This window comes from Xiphophorus maculatus, chromosome 18 (assembly GCF_002775205.1).
Source record: "Xiphophorus maculatus strain JP 163 A chromosome 18, X_maculatus-5.0-male, whole genome shotgun sequence".
Classification (NCBI taxonomy): domain Eukaryota; kingdom Metazoa; phylum Chordata; class Actinopteri; order Cyprinodontiformes; family Poeciliidae; genus Xiphophorus; species Xiphophorus maculatus.
The window spans coordinates 6,580,418-6,606,623 of record NC_036460.1 but is presented as its reverse complement, the minus strand read 5'-3'; the positions used below and the strand labels follow the sequence as shown (position 1 = coordinate 6,606,623).

Sequence of the window (26,206 nt, the reverse complement as noted above, 5' to 3'; positions counted from 1 at the left end):
TAGATTGTTGGAGTAGAAGAAGCTCATGTCCCTGAACAACACACAAAGTGCTTTTAACATTTCATAATTCATTTAGAATTATAATTAAATGCAAAACAAGATAGAGACTCTAAAAACACTGACATTTTAGTTGTCATCCACCTCAGTTTAAACGTACATTTTGTCACTTGCACAGTGACTCACTAATTGCTTCTCGTCTGCTTTCTCCTCTCATCAGCGGCCATATCTTCACTTCAAACATCGCAGAACTTAAAAGACCCCTTTCTTGCACAGTAGGAGAAGCATGCAGTGATACAGAGTAAACTGTAGTCACTGTTCATGTGACAGAAGACTAATTAGTTACCATCTATGAAAAATGAGGGCGGGGGTTGTTTTAACTCGTGATTTGCAAGTCTGAATCAAACCTGTAAAAGTTGTTTCACAGATGTTGGCGCTGTGTGGATGTGTGTAATTATATGCTTTTCATCATACTTCTTTCTGCTTAAGAATTTGTGCTTGAGCTCTCTTTCAAGGCCTCACACTATCCGTCTTTACCAGAATAAAAAAAAAGAATGAAGCACAATGGAATGGCATAATATTAGTGTTAAAATGGGTATGTCTGTTGGCAAACAAACTGGAGTGAAAGATGTAAGCAATTACTTTTGACAATAAAAATAGGGGTATAATGAGTACATGGCACAAAAACACTGCAATATTAAAACAAGATTTCTCATCTCAGTAAATTCTTATGAAGTAATGCTCAATGTCAGAGTGACTTTTTCTGGCGAAATAACAAATTATTAGCTGTTGATGTTAAAGTAAGGGCTTTAAGTGTTGCAGTCTTTTCTTTCTGTTTCATGCATAGAAATAACAGAAGCAGTTTTAGAGTTAGCCTGGTGTACTGAGTCACTCATCTGCCTGAAACATAACCAACAGACATCACTTGCATAAGTTAATACAGTAGAAAGAGCATATGTACTGGGAGGAGTGATTAATGGAGTGGGAACAGGTGAGACTCATCAACTTAAATGTGAAAGGGCACATCAACAAGGATCTGAGTGAAGAGATGACAAAACACTGCTAATTACGAGGAGGATTGAGATACAATAAAGGCCATTGGAATCCCATCTATCCACAGTTCAGATTTCACAAATTCACCTATTCACAGATTTTTTCTCTGAAACATTATTTCTGCAGAAAAAAGTTGCCTATTGGCAGATTTTCTCAGAGTATATCTAAAATATTTGAAACAAAATTCAGCTCAGAAAGCAGAAATACCCACTTGACATGCTGTTGGGTGGTTCTTGCAAAACAGTCAGTACAGGAGTGTCACTTATGTTCCTTGGCGCTGATTGACTGTACTGCTAAGAGTGGAGATAAGGATGACAGTGGACAGTGCCACAATAGATTCCACTTTGGGTATTAATGCATAATAAGATATATAGGTATATTTAGAGGGGGTCTCAAGTATTCGATGATTCTAGCTATGGTATTATTTGGGGTTAAAGACAGGTTGTTCTTGATATCATCAGGAAGCAACCTTTTTTGTGTGATATCTGACAGCAATATTTTTGATCAAAAAATTTAAAGTGAGAATTATTAGACTGCTGCATTAGGAGGAAACTATCAAGACATCCCAGACGTCCTGCTCTTGATTTTTTGTAGGGTTTTAACTGTCCTGGTCAGAACAAACATTGTTTTTTTTTTCTCAATACCAAAATTAACAAATTTATCTTTGCTTAGTATGTAAAGGCCTTCACTAAAATTAATAGATTTAGACTAGGAATGTGTTTTAGAAAGGTATTTTACTGTAATTTATACTTAGAATATAAATCCAGGGACTTACACTGTACTTGTCAAACATACTCTCTTGATTATGTCTGGCTACTAGAAAATGTAGCACAGTGAGCCTGCTTTGAGTGCCACTGAGAGGAACTGTTCCAGAAGATGTATTGTGCCAGTGATGTTCTTCCATCATAAGCTGCAGATTTTAGATCAATAAAGAGATGCAGTTGTCTGGCTGTTCTCCAAGGACCATCAATAATGGATGATCTTTTAGCTCTGGCGTACTGACAAGCTGCACACTCACAATAGAAACTCATGCCCCTGTCAAATAAAGGCATTGTTTTTATTTTGAAAAAAAAGAAAGAACTGGGTGTTACAGCTTAAAAAACGGGGTCATCTTCCCATTTTTGCCAATTGCGCCCAATATCTCTCCTTGTATTGTCCTATCAAGGGTCATGAAGGTACTGCAGCCTTTAGATGGAGTCACTGGACAAAAGGTGAAGTATACACTGATAAGTCTTCAGGTCATCTATCACAAGCAACCAACCACACAATTAGGTCAATCTATTTACCTAACAAATGCCTGGTTCACAAGGCAAATTGATTATTCTGATTTTTGACCCAATTTTCTCCTATCCAACAATTGTAAGGACATTCTGATTATCATGATGGCTCTAAAGATCACTTTATGAGATATTCCTAACATCTTGTGTGACAAGAGTGATTTAGTCTTCTTGGTAGGATGTCGGGACTGCTTCGACATCAAACCAACGTACCAATTCAACGTTGGATTATATTAGCTTGATATCACAGCATACGGGGCTGAGAAACAAGAACACAGTCTGTTAAATGCTACATGTAGTCATCCAGAAAGTGAGGTGAGGTAAATATGGAGGAGGAACCTACAGACAAAACAAGAGACATGGAGTATCAAAACGTTCAATGGACTTCAGAGACATTTATATGTATTGTTTTTTTTTTCTCTGTTAAAAATAGTCCACAAGCTTCTTCCACATCAGCCATGTTCGTTTTATCTGAACTCACGTTTGATCTCAAAGAGGTTTGTGAGAGTTCCCGTCTGACATCTGAATTTTCAGGAGTGGAATCTGTTCATGTGTGGAGTGTCTTGTTTGCTGTGTGGTTGTAAATCACACACTGTGGGACCAAACCTGTTATTTCTATGATTTATTTTTTATTTTTTTACCATCCTGTGTGAGGTCTCAGGTTCTGAAAATCCACCGGCAATTTTAAAATGTTGCAATGTGAACACAAATGGCCTCATGGTGAGAGGGTACAGACCCATGAGAAGTCCAACCCAAGAATGGGAAGACATGGAAATTCCACTTAGACAGACGCTGCAAGCCTGTCTAGGTGGACAGGCTCTGCAAGCTGTTTTTCTCTAGTAAGTTATTTCCCCACAATTAACACAGCTGCTGCAAACCAGCAATCTTGAGCAGTTCATACATGAATATGATTGACGGTGCTGAGACTTTCCTTTTAGCTGCAATCTGCAATTTCTGCTGAGCCTAGTGTATTTCTGCAGATGGCAGTATGACCACAGTGAGAAGGCAGAGAAGCCTGATTTTTCCACAGATTATATGTCTCATATTACATTGTCAAGACAAAGTGAAAGTTGTAACAATTACATATGTAAAAATAAACATGTATATTCAAATTCCCTACGGCTGGGAATTTGATCAACTTCAATTTCTGAGTTAAAACAAAAACAATTTTCTAACGGATTTTACTTACATTTTCAAGGCAGCAGGTGAACCTTCAAGTTCATAGTTAAATAAACCATCTTCAAATGTGCTTTAACATTTGAAGGTTAAACCACATAATTATATCTTTTAGATAGTTATGTGCTTTGCCTAAACTATTCTATGGAATAATTTCCACAGATTAGTTTCTGCTCTCAGTTTGCTAAATAAATTTCTCCGATTTGGCCCTGTTATCCTCCCTCTGTTTAATAAAAAACGATTGATGCAGTTAGTCAAGCATAAATTCAAATGAACTTATAAATCATACGTCATTGCAGTTTTTAGATGGTTTCTGACTGAACGTACAACCTTGAGTTATAACATAACCTTGCCACTTTGGCATATACCTAATTACATTTCAGTATAAATATTTAAATATCTATAAAATAAAAATACTGTTACAGGACTTGTTCATCTAAAGTTAATTTAATATAATTTATGGTTGGCCAAAAAAAAAAAAAAAAAAAAAACTTACTTTGAGAACTCAGTCACAAAATCTGCAGTGCCTCGTAAAAACATGAATAGATGTTGTGCTTTTTCTTATATTGTCAGAAATGTAAATGTTTTTCTTTCATATTTCTTGTGATAGAACAACATAACAGTGGGTAATTAGGAAAGGGAAGGAAAATGATTGTAAAAGGTCTTTATAAATAAAATATCTAAATGTTACATACATTTTAATTCAGCCCTTTTGAGTCTATGTAAGGACTTCATTTGCTGCAATTGTAGCTGTAGCTCTTTCTGTGACATCCCTCTTAGAAAATGATTTATTTTTGCCAATTCTTCGACTTCTTCGCTCTATTGTTTAATTTTGGTGGCTGTTAAAAGTATTGATGTTGCTGCCCATTTGACTGCCCAGTGCACAAATACTTAGAGGTCAAAGTCATCAGAACTGATTTACATTAAGTCACATTGTTTTAGAAGAATAGACTTTAACACAGTTGTTCAAAATTGTATCTTTACCATTTTAGTAATTAAATTTTTTCATGATTTTCTTTTGTTCAAAGCAGTTTTGTGTTGCTTCAGTAAATATAAAATATTAATATTGCTTCAGTTTTTTTTTCTACTGACTGTAAGATAATTCCAAGGCTTCTTCCTCTTTGTTCTTCCTCTTTGTATCCCTCTGCGTGGCACTATTTCTGCCACCAACTAGAGTGCGCAGTGACCAATTTGTGCATGCAGTGAGACTGATCAGAGCACATATAGCGCATAACAGAACGAACAATAAATCTCACACACGCTTGCTCAATAGTGTTCTGGCACGCGCTCTTGCTCTGGCAGACTCCTGTCAAACTTGAAATGCCTACTTGGCTCTGTGCGCCGTCTGAGAGCGCAGAAACAACGCTCCTGCTCTCAGCCCTCAGAACAAGAAGCTATAGGTTCTGACCAAACGTGAGATTGAAGATCACTAAGAGGTGGGGGAAACCACCACCACGAGACTAGAGATAGGGTTGCACAAGAAATTCATCTTTTTCTTCAACACAAGAAGTTGTATTGAATTGATGAAGATGCTTTGTATATTTTTATTTTAAAAATCTTATTAACATTTCTATGGTGCCCAACGTACAGTGCATCATGCGTGTGGGCAGAGCCAATGCTCTGGTTTTAGACGTAAAAATGTTTCACTTTGGATTGCAAATTAAAACTAGTAAATAGAACAGATCTATAAATGACTTTAAAAACTAATTATTGTGCTTTCTACTTTCTTTACATTTTGTTACATTTTATATTCATTAGACCAAGTGACTGACAACAATTCATTAAAAGACAGGCTGGAGCAATGAAAAATTTGCTTTGAGTCAAGACAAATGAGAAACATAAGGTAAAAACTAAAGAGAGAAAGAAGAGCCTTTAGTAGGGATGAGAGTCTCCATGGTTGCCTGCCTTTTCAGATCTAGCAGGGGAAGGAATTTGGCACCTATCACTTTCAATATGTGAAACGTGTGAAAAAGAGCGCCGCTCTTCAGGCTCGAGATGCTTTAACTCTTCAGATGTTGCTTAGCTGAGAGCAAAGTGATCAAAGTACTGCATAAATAACAAAGGTAAAACAATTATTTTTACTTTTAGAATTATATATAATAATTGTATATTCTTTTGGCAATTAATCAAAAAGATTAATTACTGAAATAGCAAAACTCTCCACCTCACCATGCATGCTATTTTACTGTGTTTGCCCCATAGTAATGGCTGTTATTACAGGTATCTAAGCCACCTATAGTGTGCTCCACCATTCCTTTGTGCAGGTTTTCATTACAGCGTTGAGCTCTGAACATCCAGGAAACACATGACTGGTTGGAGGGCCCACCCCACTTAGTGCCCAGCGAGAGAGATATGAGAAAGGACTATACCTGTCAGTCACCACACAGCAAACTCCCCTGGGTACAACCTTTATCTTATCTCCAAGGCAACCACATACTACCAAATCCCATCTGCTGACAGCCCCAGACACAACACAAGACAAGGCAGAAGATGAATCTGCAGGTTTCTTGCAAGATGATAAGTTGAATCCATATTCCAGTATATATCAGGGCATGGACAAGAGGCAGGGTGGAATATATAATTGCATATGTGTGGATTCATTCAAAGTTATATGGGCTAATAAATTAAAAAGTAAATAAAAGGCTAACATGTTCTTTCCAGGATAGAGAGAGACATGAGGGGAAACAGAGCAGCTGGCTGTCATTCTGCCAGGTGAATTTCAGGTCATTAAAAATGCTTTTTGTTTTCTTTCACTGTCAGCAGCAACTTTCAAGTTTTAGTAACATGGGTGGTAGTTAACACTCTCATATAGCAATGTTTTACTGGAATAATATCACGTGATGCATGCATTATTCACCATAACACAATCAAATTAGTACATTTCCACAGTTTGTAAAAGCAAAGTTAGCAAAATATCCATAATTTTGCCTGAGGCAGTACAGTGAAGTCGTGGTAAAATGCACCATTAGAGCAGATCCGTGGTTTCTGCGGGGCTTCCTGTGTAGAATGTGCATGTATTCCCTTCAGTTTGACTTCCAGAGTCCAGCGTGTGAATTACAGATTTTAAATTGGCAGCATGTGTGAGCACACAGACTTGTCAGTCATGTTGTTTTAGCCCTGGATGGATCAGTGACCTCTCTGCTGTGCCCTGTGTGGGAAATTGTCAGCGGGGGAAGGCTTAAGCTTCAAACTGAGCATGCAAACAGAAACTTAATTCACTCATGTCCTGAGGGCACCAGCTCTCAAGGTGACAATTTTTTCACTACTTCAATGGGGAATTTCTCTACTTCTGTTTGTGACAATACTCCACTGAAAAATGAGCGACAAAAAAAAGATCTTTCATAAGATTTTCACTATAAAATCTAATGTTTGCAAATTAATATCCGCGTAACCCTGATATGTTTTTCAAAGAAATATTGTGGGTTGATCGGTTCAACTTTTTTGGCAGCAATGAGACAAACAGGGTATGAAACTTTTTTGACAGGAACGCCTCTGCAACTGTTTACCTGCATGGGGGTGGATTGATGATGCTTTGGGGTAGCGTCACAGCCAAAAGAAAGCAAAAAACAAGTATTTATTCAAGCATTAGGATATCCACAGTCTAAAACGCAAATAGTATAATTATGTTTCTAAACAAAACAAGTTAAACTATTTATGCATTTATGGGATGTCAACTCAAGAATTCATGGTTTCTACCTCATAACCAGCCTTAACACTGTGAACCGAATATTCGATGCTGATATTCAACATCAGCATCGAGCACATTTAGCAGCTCCTACTGATGTTCCATGCTATGATATGGGATTTTTTGCTTTTAACTGAGACTTTTATAACCTTCGACGATGTATGAAAAATAACAGGTGGCTACTTATAGCAGAGTAGGTCCATGGGCAACTGCTGAGAAGGCGCCCAGCTGATCAAGCTAGAATGCTTGAAAAACAGTGTGCATGGAAATGTGTGAAATGTCTTAGACCTGCTCAGCATGAAATACCTACACCACTGTGCTTTCTTACTAATATTCATCTCTTTGACAACAGGACAAAAATATTAGACTCTAATAGTAATGAGGGTTCAGCTGTGACAGAACACCTTCCTGATTGGCTGCTTGGAGGCTGCAGAGGAGCAGCGACCCCATTGGACCAGCAGAGGATTGTCAAGCCAATCAGACGTTGATGAGCCTCACCTGCTTCCTATTAAAGGCTCCTGAACTCATTCCTAGCTAGTAGGAAGAGGTTTTGTTAAGCTGTCCCCCACCTTTGGTGCTTGTAACTGCTTTGGGCAGTTTTGAGACATTTAGTTCTTGCTTGTTCTGCTAAGCAGTTTGACTTTGGAGTAGTTTGATTTCACAAGCTAGAAGCTCGTGTTTGGGAGGTTTGGTGCTCCCTTTGTGTCCTTTCTTTGCGTTGTTTTGAGTTTACTTAAGACTGACTTGTTTGAACATTTTGTAATCTAATTTGCACTTAACATTCTTCTGTTTGTTAGACCTTTATTTGTTAAATTGTATTGTGTTTTGGTTTTATGAAACCATCCCTTTTGTAATAAATCATTTAAAATTATACTTGTTGTCTCTGGACACATCTTTAAGTTACCGCCCCTGAACCCCTAAACCTTGGGGGTGTAACACCTTGTAATTACCTATTTTAGTAGTTCAAACACAAAATGTACATTAAGATGAATTGATACACACAGTATTAGTACTAAAGCAGATGCTAATGTCAACATTGTTGGGGATGGAGCTAATCAGCACCAATGAGAATAAATGTTGCTCCTAGATTTGCCAGCCAATAGCATGCCAACTAGTATCTTTCAGCTTCCTTTTCAACTGTCTTTTTATTGATTCTTCAGCTTCCCAAACTGCATCTTCTATCAAATATTTTAGATATGCTGTCATTTGTATAAAACAGGCACATTTTCCACAAATAATCTAGAGTTCCATTCCATATGAAAATATATAAATAGGTGAATCCACAAATACTGAACCACAAATCAAGGTTCTCTATAGACTCTTTGATCAATATGACAAAGTTGTGGATCTGCAGAGAAATATATCATGATGAAGTTGTCCACATCTGAGTTGGAACCCAAAGCAGCGGTTAAAGTAGAGAGGATACCTTCGAACATTTTCTCGGATAAGAGTTGGTTACCACAGAGACACAATGCAGGATGAGAGACGACCTTTGCCAAGCAGTCACATTGACTTCTTAAGCAAATACACCTTCTGTTTGGACATTAATAGATGACTTGTTGACAATGGGGGTTGGATGAAAAGGGGGAAAACTGATTCCAGATGAAAAAAGGAAGAAAGGCAGCAGCAGTTCAATAACCATGGGATATTTTCTTGGCACACTTTCTGTCTCGTAGTACAATTCAAGTTAAAGGAAATGTTTTAACACCACAGCATGCTTAAGTAATGTTGTTGACCACAATGTACCTGCCTTCTGATGGCCAGTACCATTCGGATGAGGCATCATGTTCCAAAGTTCAAATCATCTCAAGCTGCTGCCTTGAACATGACGATGAGTTCGATGTACTCCCATGGCAATGACATTCACCAGATCTCAAACTGGAAGGAAACCTTAGGTGTGTGGAGGAACGGGAGATTTGAACAATTGATGTGCAGCTGATAAAGCTGTGAGATGCCATTATATCAATATGGAGCAGAATGTTTCCAATACCGTTTTAAATCCATGTCAAAAAGAACTTAGAAAGTACAAGGAGTACCTAACAAAATAAAGAATTACTTTAAAACTGATTTTTAGACATTCCTTTTAAAAGAAAAGTAAGAACAAATCCATGAAAAATATGTTTAATAAAACAAGAGTTTGAAATATATCAGCTACACAAATGTCAATGAATGAGAGCTGTATTCTTGTTTCCATATCTTCTCTCTTCTTTTTTTCATGGTAATTAGGAGCTAAAAATAGATTGCCATTTTCTTGGTTCAACATTTCTTAGCAACAGAAATTACCCAAGCTTTCACCTGGCACTGTTCACAAAAATATGAAATGGACAAAAACATAATCATTGTGCTCCGTGTTACTTTGTTTATGTGGTATTTTTCATTGACCTAAAGTGACCTTGTTCTTTTTAAAATCCAATTCAAAGCTAGAAAAAAGTGTTCCCACGGGTACAGCAAATATTATTGTTTCATTATCCTAGAAGTGTACTACAAATGGAGAGGTGGCTTATGCAAAGTTGAATTATACTTAGTAACATTTAATTGCTTCAAGTTTCAGTGTAACAGGAGAGATGCCTGCAAGGCAAGTAAAATGTTTGGACCCAAATTGCAGGCACATAAGTCTTAGCTCTATTAAATCCTCTTAACATGAGCTCATATGAAAGGAAATTATTTTAAAGTTCATGTCACAGAAGTTTACAAAGTACAACATAATGCAAACTAAAGAAATAATTGATTTACAGAGTAATATATTTTCATACATTTCTAAATAAACACTAACTAAAAATGAGAACGAAAAGACAGAAAACATAAGAATACTCCTTATTCTTGAAAGAATAAAACAAAATGTTTCGGCTTTTGTCCACTCTCCCTCTACAGCTTTATCTCTGGGCGGCTTTTTAGTGTCCAAACTAGAACTGCCTTATTCAAGGCCCTCCCAAACCATTTATATATTAAATCAAGGTCTCATGACTTTCGGCTGACAAATTAACTGTACTCAATTGAAGGAATTCTTTCCTGTCTATAATATCACTTTGCCACTTTAGTTAAAGCTTCAGAGTCAAATGTCACTTTTTTATATATAAAAGTTACCTATTCAAGCTTTCAAGAAAGAATTAAAACATGGTTGAAATTATTCTCTCCTAAGTATTCTGAAATTTCCTAAACAAAAATAACTTTTGAAACCCTATGAAGTCCAAAACAAGAAAAATGTAGTCGGATTTAATGTCAGACAGTGAGATTTGTGTTTTATGAATTCTCTACACAGTGTATGTAAATACCAGATTTTTAGTTTCAATCTAAAACACACTATAAATATAAAAACACACTTTGACATTTTATGTGACAGAGAGATATTGTTGCATTTAATGTCATGTGCCTTAAACTTCCACTGCTGAAAAGCAGCTCACAACTGACATACTGAATGAAATGGTGTGAAAGAAAGAGAACAGCTTAATGTTTGCATTTAACAAAGCAAGTACAAAATGTCTAATTTGAAATCAAAATTCATAGTAATGCAATGCGGTAGGCACACTAGATAGCATGCATCTAATGCAACCCCTTTTTCCAACAAGACACTGTTTGTGGCCTTAAGAAATTTTCTGACCTATAATAAAACATTTTTACAAATCTACCTACATTTGTTCCATTTACTGACACCACTCAGTTCAATTTTACTTTTTCTACACAAGCATATAATTTTATCAAATAAATAAATGATGTTTGATGTTTTTTGCTAAAATTTAACACCCACCAGTATTAAGCACAAAAGACATACAACGCTATCTAACAAGGAACCCTTAATAATCAATCTGCTGCCCTTAAAACACTGCATTGTCTGCTTTTAACAAAATTCAGCAGCAGACTAATTACCAAGCAACACATTTGTTGTGCTTTTACTCCTCTGCATATTTTTCAGTGGTTTTAATGAACTCTCTTCTCAGATTGGTGCATAAAAGACTTTAACATCTTTGTGTACCTGCATAAATGTGTTCCATTAAAAAGTTACATTCTGACGATTCATCTTCAGCTTGAAAGTGAACCACATTTAGGCCTCTGCTCAGATGACTCACAAAGAATCCGTCACCATTACCGTATCCCTGTACTTTGAATTTGCCTTTGTTATTTAGTGAGGAATTAAAAAATAAAGTGCAGCTCTTTGGATAAGACCGCTCACCGTGTGCCTGTACATCAACACTGTGTTAAGGAACACTAAAGCTACTTTATCTTGTCAGGGAGACTCTGGTGATTTCAGATGAGAAGGTCTTCAAAGGGGAATGCTTCTATGCCCCCAGCTTAATGAGAGATGGGGGGATCTCTTTGATGCAACAGTAGGGTGCATTGTGCCACTTTGATTCCATTTGGAAGGATTGTAACCGGGGAGCGGCCCTTCAGGTAAGCCTTCTTTCACCTGCGTACGATCACAATTGCCTGTCATCTGCCCAGCAGGGGTGGAAGTGTTGCTGTGTGAGGGGAGCCTGCAGACTGAACCTTGCACTCACGAAGCATACAGAAAGTTTCCAAATGCTAAAATCAAAGCCTTCTATCTCTATATTTGCTGTTTTGTCTATAAACTGTTTGCTGTGTTAGCCTTTTCACCAGATTAAGCATTGATCAAAAATTAAAGGAATGCTTAAATATGGGGTGGCAAAGATAAAGCCTACATGGACAATATTTTTCAGCACATGTTATATAGTTTATCAAACACTTAAGGCAAGAAAAAACGCTTCAGCTACTGGAGAAAAAAATCCTTAGACTACTTATGTTTTTAAACTCTAATTAAAGACATATTTAATTTACTTTGCAAATATCATATACAAGGCCGTGGTTCTCAACCAGAAAAAGGTTAACTGCTTCCTCTGACTCGAGGTCAGTCTCTGCCTCAAGCAAAGCAGCTGAGCTGTCTTGGTGGACTCTCTTGTTACAGAAATAGCTGAGCCAAAAAGTGAAGCTGCTGTTTTTCTGGCCAATGTTCAGATCTTAATCTGTGGTCATAAAGACAGCGATCATGACCAAAAGAACATCATCCCAAAACTAACCTGCCCCCAATAAGCTTATTCTGTAATGTGGCTGTACCCAACCTTTAAGATAACGTGACGAACTAATGGTCACAAAAGCATGAACATTTTGAGAATATGCTGAAATCATCATGCCAGGCATATAGTGGCCTGGCATGATGACATTCACCATCAAATTGTCAGGACATGTATATTCTTTTTAAATTAAATGCCAGAAAAAAATGCCACATTTACCATGTCTTGTATGGAGTGATAAGACTAATAGAGCACGTCCCCTCCTGCACTTGTTGCTGTGCCCCGTCAGCTTGCTAGCTACAAGATGTACGCTTTCTCATCCTTAGAAGGAAAGTTCCATTTCCAAATTTCATAAACTATAGTTGGCATGCTATGACTGACATCTATTATGCAGCCAACTGCACAGTCTGACTAACAATCCAGGGAATATCAGCTGTTTATGCACCTTCTGTTACTCTTTAATGAGAAGTATGGCAAGCAGAAATAAAATTCCTGTTCTTTTTTTCAAATTAAAGCAGTTAAATTGTGTTGTGCATTTTTGCTTTCATTTTTGTGTAAATACAGTGATAACATTGTAACACTGTATCCGGAAAATCTCATGCCAGCCCAAAGCTAGTTACCATTTACCAAAAAAGGGCATGCTGTGGTTAATAGTTTAACATGTGCATTATTTTCAGCTTGTTTACTTGGAAGTTCTTGACACAGGGTCTTTGATAAGAGGCTGATACAGTGCCACAGCCTATTTTAGAGCTCTAAAGAAAAGATCAGAGTTATTACCCCTGCAAGTCTGCCGGAATGAAAAAAGCCAGATGTGCCAGCCTCCACCATAAATCACCGGGGGTGCCGCCTTTGGACTGAGTTAGGAGATTTCCGTTTAAAAGGCACAGACAACACATTTAACAAAACTTCTGACAGGGACGTTCATGGCTAGGGGAAAGAAACACTTAAACACTAAGTGGAGCAGTACATTAGCAGTAATAGCCAGCAAAGGACATTGTCCTTAACTTTATTCACATATTTTTTTTTGCCACATTTACACAAGGCATCCAAGAGGTTGTCTTCTGTCCAATTTCATGTTTTTTATTTCTACTGAAATAAATGTAACCTTTGCTTTTGTCCTTACTTTCTGGTTAGGGTTTTGCTCATAAACACAAACTACTACCTCAGTCTTCAGGCTTTAATCCTGTAGAATATCTGTAGGATGAACTGAGAGAGTACTGAAAATGACTAAGGACAACATAGAGAAACTGTGCAAAGAGGAATGATCAAGGGATTCTCTGTATACTCAAAGTTTCAGAAATTTTACGAGAATTTTGTCATCCTATCTGCAGAAAGGTAGTATTGTACGAAGTGTCACCAGCAAACTACCATTATAACATTTAGCAAAATGTTGACTAACATTATTCCACTCCAATTAAAATAAAAAGTTTATTTTATTCTTTTTCCAATGATGAAATTAAATCTAAAATTTGCTGTCTCACACAAATGACTTGTTGATGATGAAAATTGTTTGTTACATAAAATGTGATCAGTGATATCCAACGTTAGATTTCAAACCAAACAATTGTGATGACTAAAGCTGTTTTTGTTTACACACAGCGCTTCCCCTTAGTAAACGGTGACAGAAAGCTACAAATGTAAAACTAAAGTGCAACAATTTCATTCCGGCATGAAACAAACTTCCATCTCTCGCCTGAAAGTAACATGTTTCATTTTTCCTCTACGCCTCCAAAATGCAAACTGTTGTGCCTTTGTACATCCTCCCTAGTGTGCCACTCAGTGTGACAATCACTCTGACTGACAGAGTAAACAAAGAGTTCTCCGAAACAGACCTCAGACTGAATCCGAACACATTTTCCTGCCCAGTCTGAGGGGAAGTAGCTTTTAATCCCTTTATCAAAATCTAGCCGCAAAAAATATCCGAGCTCCTCACCGAGCTTACTGCTTCACTCAGCTTTATTGCTAAACGAGTCACATAATGTGACCCCGTATTTCATTTCCACTACATGAGTTAAAATTCATATAAGTAGTCAAAGCTGCAGCAATACATTATAAATGCTATAATCCTGCAACACAAACTCAGTCTTAGTCACAGACCAACAGGCGCAGACACTGAGAAAAACACATACACACACACCCACACAGGGAAGGAGAATGATGTCAGGCCAAATGCTATCTGAGGGAGGATGGGGGATGGTTATACAAGCATGTTTACAGGACATTTCCTGTGGCTGTGCCTTGGGAGCATCATCTGTCCACAGACAAACAAATACAAGAGTCCCCAAAGCCCAACACTTTGTAAGGTTGTAAAAACAAAAATAGAAAATCTACACTTTAACTGATTATTTAATTAAAAGGCAGCTAATTACGGCTGGATATAACTATATGACCACATCAGAACACGTTTCAAATAGGAAAAACGCGGTTTACAGATTGGCTAAATGCTGTTGTTTTTCCAATAACGACCCCATGCGTGTCAGCCATTCATTACTGCATCTGTCCCAGGAAGGAAACATCAATGTGTGGCGGGTGAACAGGCGTGGGCACCGAGATGGTGGCAGAGACACAGTGTCAGATAACATAACAATTTCTCGTTAGGTCTCTGCCAAATCAACATCACAGAAATATCAAGAGATTTCGATTTTGTAAAAGAACCTATAAGAAAAATCCAAAATCAGCAATCATTGTCCTGACAGTTATAATGGCAAAAGTAAAAAATAAAAACATTATTGATGCGCTTATTGTCAGAACTGATAGTTAAATGTTGGCAAATATGTCAAACTTTTTCAACAAAATGCACACTGACTTAGACTCCAACTTTACTCTGGATGTTTCTTTTTCCTCAAAATGCTACAATAATCATAAATTCCATTTTCATTTCATCGTCCCTTTCTTTGAAAATTTAAGATGATCCATACAGATCTGCTTTACATGAATAGAAAGCTTTCTCGTTTCTTCCCCATTTTGGAGTGGGCAGGAGAAATTGGCCTCTACTTGACATCTTTACATCCCAGGGAAAGAAGAACTCAGGTAAAGTTTAAATAAATATGGGTGTCAAAAAATATTACAAAAGTTGTTATAATTATCAGTTCAATTATGATTTTAGCCCCCCCTCACCCCCATATGTACTCATAATCATGGTAGATATTTTCAACTTTATGCAGATACAGTAAATATGAAATCTGAACACATTCCTGATATCCTTGGTGACCAAATGACAAGCCAAAAATAATAGGCTTTGTTTAAAAAGTTACACATTTAACAGCAATAAAATATTTAGACTGAAGGCAGGCAAGCCAAACTGTGTTTTAAAGGCCAAGAATTATTGGCCTACAACAATAATTACATAGAAGATTACTACAGGATTACCACTGTGGTCTCAGTTTGATAACATGAGGAAATGTGCTGCAACACAACTGCACCCAACAGGTCAATCTATTAAATGGGATATTATCATAGGAGCCGTGTTTATTCTCTTTCTTCTAAAGATTTGATGAAAAAGGCCGACACGACTTTTCTTGAGTTTTTTTTCTGGATTATATAAATGTGTGAAAAATGGGCTAATTTAAAGCTGATCTTACACAACAGAGATTAATTTAGCCAACCTTACCTCATGGGGAAAAACATTTCCTCTGTTTGATAGTTTAAAGGGATTTAAATACAGTGTCTGAGGGGAATTCTTGTCTTTGCCTGGAAACGTGTGGATAAAACGAACTGATGTCTGATGGTTTTATCTGTTAAGCCACCTATCAACCCCGAATCTGAACACACTAAAAATAGCAAGAAATTTGAGTTAGCAGAATTATGAATGTAGCACCAGCTTTTATCCAGCTTATTCTTTTGGACAAGAACCTGCAAAAAATATATCTGAAGAACAAAGAAAACAAAAAAGAGAATTTGTTTGCTTTTTCTCATACTATAACTCAAGACATGTTACCTGAGGGCCGGGTGGAAAATGTCTACAAAAATCTTTTGAATATTTGCTGCCCTTCCAGAATGTTGTTCAAATTTTCATTTTTTATACTAATATCTGTGTAAAACCAATGGAACATATTTTCAAGTTTCTCCTATATAAATATTGTATTATCTGCATGTATTTACACATGATTTAAAATTATGTGTAAATCATGTGTAAATCCCTCTGCCCCCATATGGGGGGATAAATCTGAAAATGTACCAAACTGTGACCTTAAAATCTAAGCGAATCCCAATTTTTGTTTTATATCCATAAGAGAGACTTCCAAAAGCTGCAGGACATCGGCACTCCAACACTGCAGTTTGAGAGAGACCACCGACTTAGATCATTTCTAAAACCTAACAGTGTGACATTCTTGTCAAATCTTACAATTACTATGTTACAATAAACCCAAAATGTTTTTATAACCCATAGTTTTTACAATGTTCCCATCACTTTCCCTGGGTTGTATGAACTTGGTAACTATTATGACTATTATGTGGGCACGCTTCCACTAATGTGCTAATAACAAAACAATTTTTTGTTTAGCACTTTAGAGTATTTGTTAAACTTGAACACATTTAGCCCACTTAAGCTCCTCTAAAATTGTCCAGATAAGTTATAGAGGACTAATTTAATTACCCATTTTGCAAACATTCAGTCGAATGACGTTCGAGGTCTGCGTTGAAGTTTTGGTTATTGACTGAAGAATTCTTCATGTAGATATTTATATTCATTCTCTCATTTTGAAATGGGTGAAAATGTTTATGCAGCTGTTTGCTTTCTCTCACCACGTTCTCCACATTCTGATGTGGTGCAGCCAAAACATTTATTCTGTTCTCAGAATGCATCACTGTAGAACTACACCTCGACGTTCCACAGAAAACAGTTTACAATCTACTTATGTCCTTGTTGCTTTCTGATAGAAGCCCCACTGAGGTCAAATAGGCAAAATCAGCCACAGAGTTGATTGAATTTAGCACTTTAGCACTCCACTAAGCAACATCTAGGTTGATGTAGCTTTTTAGCACAGAACTAATGTTTATGATTGCTGCTTTAGAGTTAGCACAACTAACTTTTAGTTAGCAGTTCCCACTGACTCATTTTAGTTGAACAAATACTGGATCCAAGCAGTTCTCCAGAAGAGTGTACATCTCCAATTGTTATTGAAACCTAATATCTATAGGTTCAACATACAGTACATCAGTATATCAGCAAAGTCCCAACGAACTAACAATGTCAAACAATCTATATATACCAAGAACTGCATCCTAGGGACATTTCCTTTGTTTCCCCATCATATACAGGGACTATAAATGTCTCCACATTTATTTTATGCTTTTTTCATATGGTTACAATTAGGTTTGTGGCTTTGTGCCCATAGAGCTCAGCTGAAAACTTGCCTACCTACTAATTATTTCCCTTGTCTATGTGGCTGTTCACATTCAGCTCACAAAGGGATAATTAGTGTCTTTATTGTACTGAATTATAGCAGTCAAGCAAGAGGGATTAATAAAAGTCAGCAGTTATCTACACCAGGTGTGAACAGTAGCTGCCAACCACAGACATGGCTCCACTAATGACAGCAGCTGCTGCAAGATCTTACTTGCACCTGATCAAACTGCAACAAACAATTTCAATGCACTGTATTTGGCATGTGTAATAATTATAATAATTAATAATATAGATTTGAAATTTTATTCAATACTATTTAAGAGACATTACAACATGTGCATAGCTATACATTCATACAGTCAATGTGTGGCTTTAAAACTGATCCAGCTTCTTAGTGTAGCTTTTAAAGGAACTCACAGAGAGCATGCTCCAAGTTCTCAGTTTTTCTTGCTAGGTGTCCACTGTCTCTTCATCTAATCTCAAAGTGACTGCACAGTGTTAAGGTCAGGACTCTGTGGGAGCCGGGCCATCTGTTGCACTGCCTCTTGTTCAGCTCCTGGCTAAAGATATTTCATCCTCACTGTTCCTGTATGTTGGGCGTTGTTGTCATGGTGCAGGAATTTTCACCCCAGTCAGTTCTCTTGCAGGAACTTTTGTAAGGATGACTCAGAATTTAATAAAGTAAGGGGCCTTTCTTTGTTGATGCAGGGAAACATGCACAGTCACAATTTCTCTATTAAGACCTTCATTATTACAACAAAAGCAAATTAATTTACCATATTGTTTTAAGAATAATTTGTCAATACTGATGATGAACACATCAGTATTGACGTTCCAAATAAGCAAAGTTTGGCAAGCATAAAAATACACAAGTTAAAAGCAAAAGTTAAAAAGTTTAGTGCAAAGTTGAATGCTAAGGTGCTCTTTGGTATTAAACCTTTTGCACAGGATATTGATGTCCTGATACTACCCATCCTCACACCCATTAATAAAACATTTCGGAGGATATTGGTGTCCAGCAGAGCTGCAATGCTCACTGCCTGAACAGCTTCTCTGCTAGACAGATATAAAATAGCATTGGCCCTATACTTCCCTGGGAAATACAAAATCATTCACACAGAAGTAAGACATGATGACCCAAATGGTTAAAAGCTCCAGAAGGTAAACTAGACTGCAGCTTCTTTTTATTTTTCTTTTCTTTTGTATGTTGTGTAGTGTGGCAATCAAAATAAACTTAGTATTGGGGGTTCACAACATTAGATAATTACACAATAGAAAATTGTATCTTTGTAGCTTTACTCATTCACTTACACGTTTTGCACATTTATGAAATATGAAGATGTGAACTTTTAACTGAAACTTGTGGACCCTCCGGCTGCTTGAGCTTAAGATTTTAAAACGTTTTTAGCATGACAACATTCGCAAACACTGTGGCAGTACTCTTTATCATACTAATAAAACCCAATGTTTTTGAAATGACTGATTAGGGAACACTTTTAGTCACTCTTAAGTCATGTTGAAACTTCCTCCCAAAGTTATCTCCCTGCAGCATCTTATTACTGAACCAATCTTTCTCTAGATAAACAGTGGCAAAGAAGCTTTTAAGTTGCTGCAAATGTTCTCAGAATTGCTACTGAGAACATTTGTTAAAAGTTGTCTGAAACTTTGAGTCTCAGACAAGAATAATTCAATAACTCCTGTTATCTAACTACACTAAGTACACCGACTTCCTGTTCAAATCAGCATTTAGTTTCTCATTCTCTCACATCATAATATCTTTTACTTCCTTCACTGATAAGAAAAGATCAGAGCCTTTCAGGATGTGGCCCTTAGGAGGCGGAGTAACATTCCACTATTGAGCTTGGCTGATGTATTAGTATTATCCTCTCTGTTTAGCAAAACATGCTTCTCTGAAGACTATTTTTAAAAAATAGTCTTTCTTCAACTTTTCCCATCTTCATTTTAAATCACACCTGTTTAGATAATCGCTGCTGGCTTTTTCAAACTCCTGCCATCCTTTCAGTTGGTTTTCCTTTTTATTTTCAACAATGTTATAACTTCAGTCATTGCAGACCAGCACAGTTGCCAAGCAACTACACATTTGCTATGTTTACACGAGGGACAAGCTTATAATACTGCAGTCATACAATATGACAGTGAGGAAAATATCAATATACATCTGGGAATAATCATCAAGAGGACACGCAGAAAATGCAAATCATAAGCACACAGCTATATGGAACAGAGATAGAAAAAAAAGGAAAGATTAAGACAGTAAAACAAATGGATTTGTTGCCATAAATACAACCAATAAGATTGCTGAGCAATATGATCAACTTGCTAAAAATCTATAGAGATGAAAACAAATGTTTCAGGTTTCAAAGAGATGTTTGAAAAAAAAAAACAGCCTGATTTTCCTCATTACAATCAACATCTTTTCGTTTGGTTCAGGCAGAAACGCACAGAAAATGGATTAACATGCATCCTTAATTAGCTGGAAATGGGGACTGCATAGGTGCAGTTTCAGTTATTTTTTTTACATTACTGAAAAGTTATCTGCTAGTGTTTCCAGAGATTGAGTAGACATTAATTATTTAAACAGCCATGAATCCATTGCTCTTTATTTGAATTTTAGCATGCTGTTAATGCTGATGTCATCACCTACTGGTACATATATCAGCATTTTTGTTTAATACAATCATGGACAAGGTGTCATAAACAAAGGACAGCTGTTTTTTTTGCTTTATTTACACACTGATATATGTCTTTGTAGACTTTGTATTGTAGTCCCAAATATTTTGTATTAATTGCAAATTTTCATTGTAAGCTATCACTAAAGTTTACTACAAACTGTCCTTTAAGTAAATCACCCGTAGCAATCAGAATACCTTTTTTTGTGAAAACTTAAAATGTGATATTGTGAAAGTTATGGCAGAAATATCCCATGTTTTTAAAAAAGTAAATCACAACTGATCACAATGTTCCTATTAAAGATGTATTTATACCAAGGAACATAGATTTTCACCTATCTGTGCAAATTTTCTAGAGCTAAACTCAAAAACTGAACTTTAATTTAAAAGTTATACACCACCAGCATACAAAGTGCTCTCTTGCTCTGTATGATTTAGCTTATGGTGCTAAAGGATAGGGAGGAAAATAAAGCTGATGCATCAGCATAAGAGAATTAAAAGGCAACAGACTGAATCTTCTTTATAGACAATATCACAATCTCTTTGCTTTGGCAGTTCTTCAACATGTTCTAATCCTCCTCAATCTAATACCATCTTATCACCCGCTCTCACTGGTTTGCCATTTTCAAAGAGTTTCTACTTAAGCAACATTCAGCCGAATTTTCACGCAAGTTTTCAAGAGGCTGCAGGTGAATTCACCTTTTCTGCTGATTAAATGCACAAGTGCTAATTTCCTGTTCACTAGATGCAAATGATGATGAAAAAATGAGCCACCCCAAATGACAAATGACCAACATTAAAAAAATAAAGGTGATAATAACTTTGCTGATGGATCCAAAATGATAGTGCTGTGTAAACTCTGTTCATGTGGTGCTGCATTATGAAACAGATTTGGGCAAATTTTTTTCTGGGATGCTGTTTTGACACGTGCTAAAATCTCCTTTATAAAATTTTGTCAACAATTGACTGAACAGTTCCCTGGCATGACATTGGAAAGATAAAGTCGGAACATTAATCCAATTTGTACTTCACAATAACAGTAGGTAGACAGAATGTATGCTAACTTAAATGTTTAATAATTAACTGAAACGAATTTATGAGTAGGTGACCAGGGTGCACATCTTTCCAAATGATCTCTGAAAATAGGAAACGGCTCCACTGTGAGTATTCAAGGGTAAGTGGATAATGGACAATGGACGAGAACGATTTCATACTCCAAAACCCTGAAGCAACCCAGCAAGCAAACAGACGATAATAGCAAAGATGATGGTAGCTGAATGAAGGAAGTAGCACATCAATAAAAAAGGGCTTGAACAAGGAATGGAAGAAAGCTAACAATACATACAGTATATGAAGAGTGGCTAAGGAATGGAGAAGAGGTGAATTGACAAACGAATGACTAATAGGTCAAATTAATGATATATCAGCCCTAAAACTAAGCCATAAGCTAAACAATGTTCTAATCAAAAAATGTAACAAAACTCAACCAAAACACAATTAAAAAAACTCATGACAGATGTTTCCCTTTCTTTTTATATTGGTAATACCTTAAAGACAAGAAGCAATGAGGCAAAGACAATGTGATTAATAAGCTGACAGCCTCATCTGCCATCCTCAACATACTGCAAACTAAGTACCACAATTTCCATAGCATACTTTTTCCCCATGCAAGTTCCACTCTGGAGTATTTACAGCAGTTGAAACAGATTTATTTTTGTTTTTCACATGTTTACGTGCAAATATAAGCAATGTCTGGGCTTGATTATCAAGACACCAAAAAAATTGGTGTAATCTTCTCCCTTCGACTGTTCTAATAATCTATATTTACTGAAAACACCAAGGACCAAAATTATGCTTTGAGAACAACAAACTCACAACCAGATTATACAGACTGAAATTATACTTTTGGAAAATGTTGAATGTTTTGAATTCCATCAAAAGATCCGTCTGACCAACATTGTGTTTGAAGATTTACATAAAACTCTAGCAGCAGAGTAAAAGCAGTTATAACATATACTTCAAAAGGTGTAATCATTGAACTATTTACATATGATAAAAACATACTGAAGTATTCAAAAGAATGTAAGGCTCCCAGCAAAGTTGTTTTTGCTCAAATCTAACTTTTCCAACTCCCTTCAGAAGTTACTAAAGTTAAAATCAGATATGTATACATACCGAATAAAAGTCAAGTACATCTTTATTTCTGACTGTGACATCAAAGCAGACCAAATTTCTCTCGTTTTGTCAGAATTGACCAAATTACACATATAGACAACATTGCTAAATGAGAGAAAGATGGATGTCAGATTTATTTACTGTCTTTAAAATCAGATATTTACTTACAGAATGATTCCTGTATCTAGGGAAAGCCTAGACATATTTCAGTTGTTTGACACAATGAAAAAGTCAAAGGAAATCAATCAAGATATCAGGAGAATTAAGGAGCTGTAAAAGTCTGGTTCATCCTTGGGAACAATTTCAAGATGCTAGAAGGTGTTGCAATCAGCTGATCAAATAATTTACGGAAGTATAGAAATGATGGGAATATCCAATCATCATACAGGAAGGATATGGGTTTCATGTCCCAGAGACCAACATATTTTGTTATGAAATGAACTGATTGAAGCCAGAACAAAAACCAAAGTATTCGTGAAGATCCAGCTGAAGATAAAACAGAGTCATTATTACCAGAGTCAGTGAAATGCAACCTGTACCAACATGGACTGAAAGGCCACTCAGCAAGAAAGAAGACTTTACTTCAAAAGAAAGATAAAAAGCTAGATTGCAGCAGCAAAGACCTTTGTTTTGGAGATACTGATGAAACTAGAGTGGAACTGTTGGGCTATATCACAAATGTTGCATCTGGAAGAAAAACAGGGATGCTGGTCACATCCAACTGCGGAGAATGGGAGTGGCAGCATCATGTTGTGGGGCTATTTTGCTACATGAGGACTTCATACACTTCATAAAACAGTGTAAAAGTATATATATCATTTTGTTCTGAGGTAAAATATGATAGTAAAATGATACCACACTTTGCAAAGAAAACAAAAGAAGTTTTGGGTTTGGGAATGCAAATCTGTGCCCCACATATTCAGTCTCAACGTGGATGTTTTCCATATTTAAAGGCTGTCTACATTTCAAATCCTTCTCCTTTTACAGACCCATGTCTGACTTTAGGAGACTAGACAGCGATTCCCACGTGTGTACATCAGAACAGGAAGTCCAGTCTCATTAGTAGGATGGAATTCTGGACTGTGCTTGGAGAGAGAAAGAGAGAGAGAGAGAGAGAGAGAGAGAGAGAGAGGACAATGACCCCTGATAGAAAGTGACAGCATCCTCACAGTTTCGACTTATGCACAGATTAAAAATTACAATTTATCCACCTCTGATGGGTGACCACTGAAGAGAGAAGTAGGTCGTTATTAAACTGATGTAACAAAAAGTCTATCTCGGTATTAACCATGTCTGACCATGGCCTTCTGTCTGGAAATACGTGCAAAGTAAAAGAATTCATCCCACCAGTACCTCCGTTCTGATTCTGGTGTTTATTTTAGGATATAAAAACATCCAGCTTACACATGCAAAGGAGACAGAGTCAGAATCAAACAACTTTGACATAATTAATTATTTGCGGGTTTTGTGTTGATTTTAACTCTTTAGTGGTAATATTACTGTTTTCAATGGGAGACCGCAGCTTTTTCAGAGCGACCATTCATGCTTCGCTGTAATGAATGCATCACTGATTGCAAGGCGCCTGTGGCTCAGGTAGTTACACCTTTATTTCTGGATTCAAGAAAACAAAAGGAAAATAAATCATGTCGTGTAGAACAACTTACTCTTGAGAGCAGTGATCAGCATATTTCCATCCTTGATGAGCTCCTTGATGAATTTATTGGTCCGCTCCAGCTCTATTTCATGGTATTTAAGGCGCTCCCTGAAGTCCGGGCTGTCCAGAAAAGAGTCACTGAACTCCAGCGCCGGGAGTCCCATCGTTTCCCACAGTAACGGCGCCGGCTTTTCCAAACTTTCTAACTCGAGGAATAAAAGTTCCCCCCCCGTTCACATCACGCAGCTCAGATGTGGATGCAAACTTCTCAGAGTTCTCTAAAAAGCGGTTTTCCTTCCCCACTTCTTCCTTTACTTCCGCTTTGGATTTTCTCAGCATTTTTTTACTGCTACCTTTTCTTAGAAATAGTGGTCGCATGACTCCTGCTGGTTAATTCTAGATATTTAGCAACAGCTGGATCGCCCACCTCCTGCAATAAAGTTTGAAGGGGCTTGCCTACGTTATTGTTGCTTCTTCTAAGATGAAGACGCGGTAATAATTGTATCTCTTCTAATCTTATAAACTTCAATGTTCCTACAGGATAAATAAATGCATAATAGATTAGAACTAATTATATGTGACCTTTATTTAACCGGGCAAAAACTGTTTAAGAACAAGTGAATTATTTGTAACTGTGGCCTGGAAAGGGAAAGGACTTTTAATGTTTAATTAAAATATTTCTTGAATGAAAATACAATGGATCGGTTTGTATGAATATAACACATTACAAAAGCTATAAAAATCATAATGCGCACATTATGTAAATATGCAATTTGATGTGTTAGTTCTAATCTACTAACACAGTCCTTAATAAAATATGAACAAGTCCTGAGCTGAATGAATCTCACTCCCAGTTCAGCAAGTTATGATTCTCTGTTTAGCATTTAGACCATCAAGAAGAGGTGGGTAGAGGAGCCAAACATTGTACTCAAGTAAGCTTAGCAATACCTCAATATACTTTTACTTAAGAAGTAAAAAGTTGTCATTAAAACAATTCCTCAAGTAAGAGTAAAAACACTATCTAGTAAAATGTCTACTTCAGTACAACGTACTTGAATGGAACACTTTAATCTGATTTAATTTGAGAATATTATGTAATCATCGCAAACAAAATGTAAAATTTTGTGCAGGTTCAGGTACTTTGATAAAATGAAAAATAAGCACATTACATCATAACAAAATTAATTCCGGCAGAAGACACATTCCTTATCTCAGTTTTCCACAAATCTCTGAAAACCAATACTTACGATAGGTTGTAGCACATTCAGCTTTTGTTGTTCCCAATGTGGTAATAAACCCAACTTATGTCCAACTAGAGAAACTCTGCATTTTAGACAAATACATGAGAGTTTTTAATTTTGTTGCTGAAGGATTTGAGCTATCTGTGCTGGATAAGAAACTAGCATAAATGAATAAACAAACAGTTAATTTTTGTAGCACATGCACAAAATTTGTATTCCCGCCAGTCTCAAATTTCAACTCAGCATACAAAATTATTTGTCTATATTTAATTCATTGACTCCATTTCATCTTATTGTCACAGTTTAAAACCTGAACAGTTAATAATCCAGGTAGGCTTATGTACAGAAACTGTGCACAACAATCTGTCAGGTTAGAATTAGCAGGGGCTTGAGGAGAGAGATCTGAATTAATACCTCGGTAAATGGAAGTAATTAAGCTAGAATATAATTGCAGTCTGGATTTTTCACATCTTCCTGTTGCAGCAGGAACAGGCTCCAGAAATAATGTCACACTACAATGAGAATTTGTGTAAGAATGAACAAGAGGCTTTGTCACCAATGGCACTAAGTCTTTTGGATGACTTTCTCGACTTATGGTGCTTTACAGCAATGAGGGTACGGGGAAGCGGCTTTGTCATCATGAGAGAGAGAAAAAACCATCTCAATAGAGAGATGGATATTGTGGCTTTGACTAGAACTAGCACACGCAAATGAAAATACATTAACAACTTGATGGCTCACAAGAAACAGCATTTCCTCTGTTGAATTTGGATGGTAGTTCTGCTCACTTATTTTGAAATAACAGCTACTTTACACACAGCATGCAGTTATGATAGAAGGCTGAAATTTACTTTTTGAGATGAACCTCTAACTATGTAAACTGC

At 36.6% G+C, this 26,206-nt stretch overlaps 1 protein-coding gene across 4 annotated transcripts in view; it reads right to left on the bottom strand.

Annotated features, from left to right (window-relative positions):
* arhgap42 (Rho GTPase activating protein 42) overlaps positions 1–24,436 on the bottom strand; it is a 101,339-nt gene extending 76,903 nt beyond the window's left edge. For all 4 annotated transcript variants that reach the window (XM_023351687.1, XM_023351688.1, XM_023351689.1 and 1 more), the window contains exon 1: positions 24,092–24,436. In XM_023351687.1, the coding sequence (XP_023207455.1) occupies positions 24,092–24,245 (154 nt within the window). In that variant the 5' untranslated portion in view covers positions 24,246–24,436. The remainder of the gene's footprint in view (positions 1–24,091) is intronic.
* Between the last annotated feature and the right edge of the window lie 1,770 nt (positions 24,437–26,206).